General features: G+C 40.6%; 1 protein-coding gene across 1 annotated transcript in view; it reads right to left on the reverse strand.

The window, feature by feature from the left end:
- LOC138011242 (uncharacterized) overlaps positions 1–7,500 on the reverse strand; it is a 34,500-nt gene that overhangs the window by 13,571 nt on the left and 13,429 nt on the right. Inside the window, exons 9-14 of the mRNA XM_068858194.1 lie at positions 5,779–5,866; positions 4,316–4,366; positions 3,259–3,317; positions 1,408–1,479; positions 832–900; positions 4–87 (exon numbers count right to left, since the gene is read on the reverse strand). Coding sequence (XP_068714295.1) covers positions 4–87; positions 832–900; positions 1,408–1,479; positions 3,259–3,317; positions 4,316–4,366; positions 5,779–5,866 — 423 coding nt within the window. The remainder of the gene's footprint in view (positions 1–3; positions 88–831; positions 901–1,407; positions 1,480–3,258; positions 3,318–4,315; positions 4,367–5,778; positions 5,867–7,500) is intronic.

The following is a 7,500-nucleotide window of genomic DNA, read 5'->3' on the forward strand; positions in this document are numbered from 1 at the left end:
TACCTGCATCCCCAATAAAGGAAGCATTTTGTTGAGCTTGTACTGATTTCCACCAATGGGTGTGGTGTATAACAAAACATCAGTCAGCTAAAATTATATTTAAAAAAACAGGTCGTCTTAAAATTTTATTAAATTAGTTTCCATCTCCCTGTTGCTCAAGGGAAGACTATACAAACTAGTTAGTGTCTGGAAAGACACTAGGTTTTGCTAATCCCTTTTATAAATTTACGAGAATGCTACGTTTCGACAATTTCACTAAGAGCAACTTAAAACAACAATCGTCGTTTGGTCCAATTAAATGCGTCACGTGATCAAATATTCCCCAACTAAAATGATATAATTTACCAAAAGATATGAGATCATCCCATGTGCTCGAATGTGCCTGTTTGCGCCCACTTAGTTATCGTTATAAGCTTGCCTTAATAAAACCTAACTGTTTGTAAAGCATTTGACCATAGACTACCGCAGGAGCTTTCGGACACAATTGCAATCAAGCACGATTCGGGACATAGTCTGTGAAAAAAACTTGAGATTTATTCCAACCAAAAAAATTCCCGTTATTCTTATTCCATTACATCTCTTTACCCACCTAATTAGTAAATCTCAAGGTTAAAGACCCTGAGTGTTGTTGCGGCCGGAGTCGAACTCACGACCTCCCGCATGACAGTCCGGTGCTCAACCAACTGAGTCATCGCCGCGCGGTGACAGCATGATGGCAAATGATGACAGAAGACAATTTAATTGCCAGAAATATTTCACGCAAGTTAAGTGAGGAATCTTCTCTTACTAAGAATTAATCAAAAGCTTGTTTGCAAAATCAAATTTACAAACCAAAAAGAACATTCTCTCTTGCATGTCTTTGCGGCATAACTTCATCAACATTCCCTCTTTCAGATAATCCTGTTCAAAAAAGAAAGAGATTTACTTGAAATGAAAAGAGCAGTGTTAGTGTATTAGTTAAAATTTCCTCTACTTGAACTCTGGATGCATGCTTCGTATCGTCCACACGTGGTTCTGAATTGTAACTTTTTAAGCTACGTTAGTAACTCTCCAAACTGGATTATCATCAAACTGCTGAAAAGCCTCTCTTGTTTTGTGAACACGATTCCTTTCACGAGATAGCGTACGCGCCACGTCTAAAGGGGACCTCGACTCTATCACAGAATCAACTTAAGCCTGGGACTGAGGGAATAACGTTAACACGTCACAAATATTCAAGATGGCGGCGCCCACAAATTTTAAAACAAAAATAGGCGATTCTAAAACTCTTTTATTGTGGATACAAACGCTTTCTTTTTTGCCGTTGGAGTGAAGGTCTCTTGAAGACAATCACTTTGTCTCGCACAAGTGGATTGTAGCAATAATTAAAGATTATTAAAAATAAAACATCAAGTGAACATTACTAACCCTTCCTGCTTTCACGATCTCTGGATTTCCGACAAGCATGTTTTGCAATTTCAGCAACTGTTCAAAACTGTCCTGTTCAACGAAAAAAAAATTACTGTAAATCGTTCAGTTTCACAATCTCACTTTGCAGCAAAAAGTTCATTGGAGGACGGTGCCTATTAATTCATAGGTATTTTGCGTGATTCACGAATATGCGGGAAAAGCAAATCTTAACAAGTGTTATTGAAATCCAAAAAGAAAATTGAGGGTAACCAAGCATTTTTCAGATAATTAGTCAACAATATTTGTAAAAAGCTGTAAAATGAAAACCAATGTATGTATGCTCCGAAAAATGCACGGTTGCCCCCAATTTTTTTTTTGCATACCAAGGGCACTTTCTAAGTTCTACTTTCTCTGCATAATTTTAAACCGCGCAAAAATATCCCTGTATAAGTAAGCACCTCCCATAGGAAACCCGAGTATCTCGAGATGCGCAGAACGTATGCGCAATAACAGTGGTAGCTATTGTCCTAAAGGGATATGTGAAAGATATGTCATTTTCTATACCATGCTGCATTAGGTTTGGTGGACGGAGCAGAATGGCGTGGGGTGATTTTCACCACCTAAAGTTAAGGCGATCCAGTGTTGGATCGAGAACAGGCAATTGAAGGTTATGTTGTACCAACACGTGGAAGATAAATAGAATTTCTGTGCAACGACAACCGGGATACGGCAGCACCACAAAACAATAACTGAGTTAGTTCAAGGACCAAGCTTCCGCGAGTCTTCTATAGCACAATAACACAGCAGCCGAAAAAGTAATTAGAAATTCGTATTTTGGTTCCTGCAAGGAGCAATGACTCGGATTTTCCGAGAATCATCGAGTTATCATCGACAAGACAAGGTACATAGGTATTTTTGCTTCATAAGGGCAAAATAACCGTTCTACACCTGCGACACGCATTTTACTTCATTCCTTTGCCGTTCTCTGAAAAACCACAGCGTGAAATAATCAAATATCACGTTTTGACGACAGCGTGAGCATACAGCTGTGAATCCATTGTGCCAAACCGTTCGTATTAACCCAGTTACAGAGTTTTCCTTGACAACCCCACTTGTCAAGGAAAACTTGCCGACTGTACACACTTGCAAGTTTTCCTTGACAAGTTTTCCTTGGTAGTGTAAATGGAAAATATGACAAGTTTTCCTTGACAAGTGCACTTGACAGGTAATTTACACTAGCAAGTATCGTCCTTGACAAGTTTTTCCTTGACAAGTGTCCTTGTCAAAAAACTAGCATGCTAGTTTTGAAAACTTGTCATATTTTTCCATTTACACTGCCAAGGAAAACTTGTCAAGGAGAACTCGCGAGTGTAAATGAGGCTTTAACGAGTGGAATAATCTCGAAGAGCAAGTTTAATCACTTTTAAAGGGCCTTTTCGTTCACACCGCCGTCACTTTAACGAGGTAAAATACTCGTGCTGCACGTGCAGCACGAATTTCCGTGCATTTCTTTGCCGCACTCCACAATACAACAACGTGAAATCATCAAACTTTAGGTTTTGACGACAACGTGAGCATAATTATAACAATGTTCATTTTCAATTTCTACTTCAAATCCATCTGAACTAATACTGTTATTGGATACTTCGCCCCTATTGTACAACCTGGACGTGATAGTATAATAGCGAAATACTAACAACAAAGCAAAGTTATGTTTTTAAGTGACGTTTTTGTTGAATTTGTCGCCGTCGGTGCTAAAACGTCGCATGGAGCAACGACGGAGTTGAAGGTTTGCGGAACGTCATCAAATCAGAACTGAACTTCGACATTCCAAGTTGTTTCGCCTATTTGATTGCAAATGGTGCTTACCAGTTTCTTCATGGACTCGTTGATGTGCGTCGCAACCTCTGACACGATCTTTAAGGTAGCTGCAGAACAGAAACAATAAGGAAAACAAACGAATTACCGACGCAACACATCAGTTACACAGTAAATGCAACCATTTGACACGTATATCGATATTTGAACAAAACATCTCACCGTACGGATGCACGATATAAATATCGATATTTGAACAAGATATCGCACTTGTCAGTATCCCACCGTCCGGATGAACGATATGAATATCGATATTTGAATATCATATCGCACTTCTCAATGCACGGTACAAACATCGAACTTTAAAAGAGGTATGACAGCGGTAACATTCGCAATACGAACATCGATACATAAACGAAGTAGATCGCATCATCTCTAAAGATAACGATACACTAAAATAGACTCCATGAATCGATCAAAACGAGTGTCCTGGCCCTTATAGCGAAACAATAGAGAGATTTGGCAAAGCGTTTTACGAGAAACGGCAAGCGTTAAAAGCATCAGGAACGGATCAAAATTTCATTGTTCAACTTTTCTCCCCCTTTTCTGAGGTTGCTTGATATCTATTGCTTCTCGTGGAGGAAATGAAGAATTGGCGGGAGATTTTTAAGGCGCGAACAGCGCAATGGGCCAATCAGAATTCAAAGCAATTTTCTTACTGGCTCAAAGAGCGGGAAACGAACGCTTGTAAATCGTTTTTGGTTTTTTGTTTCTCGTGAAAGGAAAAAGTGGCGCGAAATTCTTAAACTAATCACTAAGTAGCACTTGAAGCAGGGGTTTGGAAACTTTTGTAAAGTAGCGGACATATTTCTGAAAGCACCAGAGGTGACATTTTTTTAAGCCTTGCGAGTGCCGAAGGCGTTAGCCACCTAGGGGGGGTCTGAGGGAATGCCTCCCCTCCCCCCTGCCCCAGAAAAATTTTAAAATAGAAAACTCAGAAAAGCTGTTTCCAGTGTTTCTGGAACAAATAATCAGTTTTGCAGGCAAGGCTGGAGTTCACTCAAGATTCTCTTTAAAAAGTAAAAAATAAAATAAAATAATAACTTACTCTCAGTGTCTGCAAACTCTTCAGAATCCTTAGGCAGATGCTTGAGATAGTCTGAAAAGGAATTAAACGTCATGAAAATCTCAAATTTTTTACACGAAGTTTTGTTATATAGCTGAATTTTTTCCCCCAGCAGCACGCGCTCTCATTGGTTACTTCGAGGTCACATGACATCTAACAATAAAACTGTTTCCCGCCAAAAGTCTTTGAGCGAGCAACAGTGCAAAATCTGTGACGTCAGTGGGTAACAGTCCACTGTTACCCGCGAATGTTGACCGACGCCCGCCGTTGCTGTAGCCGTTGCACCTTTTTCTTTTTGTGCTATATAATCTCAATGTTTCCCTCATTCTCGGGAAACAAAATGAACTGTTTCCCTCAGGACCAGTCATTAAGTGTTTAATGTCATCCACTCTGTGGCTATCCATGTCCTTGCATTTGCCACAAACATGAAAACGACCTCATTATAGAAAAATTGTTTCCTGACACAGTTGCACTGTCACTGATAATGCGAAAGTCATCATCATCATCACCATCATCTCATCTCTACCCTCTTCTAAATTGAGGTAATTAGTTAAGACTGGTCTTCATCCAGGGGTCTACGGTCATCACCTGTAAAAACTGTCTCAATAGGTCCATTCCCACGGTTTCATTTCCTTCTACGATTGGGCCTTCCCGGCCTCAGAATGCCAGCCGTTGCAAGCACACTTGTTTTCTGGATTGTTCCGAAAGATACATCTCTTCCCTCCCAATATCATTCTCGTCACCAGAGCCTCGGATCGACTTAAGGCTCTGGGAAACTCTGTGTAGGAGAACATGTGTCGTAGGGTTCTTATAGCCAAAAATTGGCTATTTGAACCTTACGGCGCCTGCTCACTCCCCGTGCGAACATGAATGCACCAATTAGAGACGCTTTTGACTGTTCTTCACGAAAACCAATGAGAAGATACTTTTGTTTCAGGGTTCCCCAGAGCTCTTCTCTCCCTCAGTCAAGAGAAGAGCTCTGGGGTCGAGATTGCCCCAATATTTAAAGGAACAGTTCCACAGTTTTGCGCATGTCCAAGCTTTGGTGCTAGCAGTAGTAAATTTTACGGTGTCATCCTGAACCAGGTGACGTTCGGTAATTACAGAGAGCATTAAAGCAAATACACTGAATGACTGAGGACCAAATTTGGTGTAAGATTCTGTGGGTTTATACAGAAAATATCAAATTCAATTTTGACCACCGAATTTATTGTACGGGCCTAACGTTTTATTCTACGCACGAGTTGTCACAACGAGCGAGTAGTCTGCTAGCTTCCGTTTCCTTAATCAGTGCTTTTGATTGTTTCAATAACAATGAAATTAAATAGGCTGACGTGACAGTTTGCTCATGCGCAGAGACGTGAAACCCTACCTTTAATTATCACTATCATCATTTTCTCATCTTAAATTAAAATCTTGAAACCTCAAAGGAAGTTGTTACTAACCTATAAGAAGCAGTCTGTAGCTCGGTATCCTCTGAACAGGTTTCAGCATATAAGATGAGAGAACCAGGCCATGGCATCGTTTACTTGCCTACAAAAAATTATTAATCACAGATCTAGAATGCCCTGTACACATGTATTTACCCGGGTAGGGTCGTGCCTCTTGTTGAACACTACATTCCCTTGGATGTATAGTGTCGTACTTCTATTGCTTTCTGTGTAAAACCCATTTTTATCTTTGTTCGTTCTATTGTTCTTTTGGCCAATCCTGAAGCACTTTCAATGACGTACGACACGACCCAAGAAATAAGCCATTTCCGACTTCATGTCTGCCTCCTCTTCAAAGCGAGTCTGAGTGCGAAGTTTTTCTTATGAAAATTGGTTTTCACTTATGTGTAAAGTAAAATAATTATTATACATTGGTGTCAACAGCTGGATTTTGATTGGCTATAAGCACGCAGTACCGCTTTTGTTCCACACAACATGGGGTGGCTAAACGAGCAAACAGACATCGAACGTGAGCCCACGTAACGATTTCCGTGTGCAGCATGCATCAACGTCCACAGACACAGTTTCTCTTTGCTTGCTTTTTCCGGCTAGAACTTGCTATGTTTGAAGAGGTGAATAAATGGTCAAACATTTGCTCGTGAAGCAATGTTGAGAAGGGCGGCTAAACCGTCAAACATGCTCGTTCAACATAACGAAAGGATTAATGTTTGATCGATTAGCCGGGGCTTTATCGTTACCTCTGTGTACTGCAACCTTCGCAACACTTTTCAAAGCACAATTACTGCTCACAGAGGCAAACTACCAAGATAACTAATAGGATTTGACTTGACGCAGGATTAACACTTATCAGACTTTGAACAACTCGGCCCAGAAAATATAAAATAAAAATCAAGGGTGAAATCTGGCATTAGGCTTCATTCACGTGATAGAATTGGGCATCCATATCACGGCAAGACAACAACTTCTCCCATATTGCTTTATTGGCGAAGCAGCATGGTTAAGAAAATACGGGGAGCGATCCATTTGGACAAAAATTCCGAAATTTCCAGCCGTCAAACGGAACAGAAAATTCCCGGTAATTCCGACATTTCGGAAAAAAATGGAAAATCTTGAAAGGCTGACCAAAATTTTCAAAATGAACGTTCCGGAAAAGACTGTTCAATTGGATTCTACACCGAAAATCTCGAATTTTTGCCCAAATGGATCGCGCCCATGGTATCATCGGAAAATTTACGGGTTTGGTTATGACGTCATCGTACGAAATCGTACGGTACGACCGTCCGTCCGTACGTTCAACTTTTCATGTGAGCCAATACGCGAAATGTCGCTCTGATGGACCACGCGTTCTTTGGCGGGAAGTTGCACGGGTTGGACTCCGCGTTTTCTTTGGCGGGAAGTTGCACGGGTTGGACTCCGCTTTTTTGGCGGGAAGTTGCATGGCCAGTAGTAAAACAAGCAAAAGTTTTAAAGACAACCAAAAACCAATCTAACTATTTTTTAAAATATGTCGTACAACGAGGAAAGAAGAGAAAGACATACAGAAAGAGGAAAAAAGCAGAAAGCAGGCAACGAGTAAGCGATGCTGAACGTGAAAGAGAGGGACTGTGACCATGAGAAAACAGGTGAAATATCAGTGACAAACAACGAGAGAGAGAGAGCAAGAAGCAGCCCGAATAAAGAGACAAGATTATCGTGACGAGCAGCGGAAGAAATAGC

Source organism: Montipora foliosa, chromosome 7 (assembly GCF_036669935.1).
Source record: "Montipora foliosa isolate CH-2021 chromosome 7, ASM3666993v2, whole genome shotgun sequence".
Classification (NCBI taxonomy): domain Eukaryota; kingdom Metazoa; phylum Cnidaria; class Anthozoa; order Scleractinia; family Acroporidae; genus Montipora; species Montipora foliosa.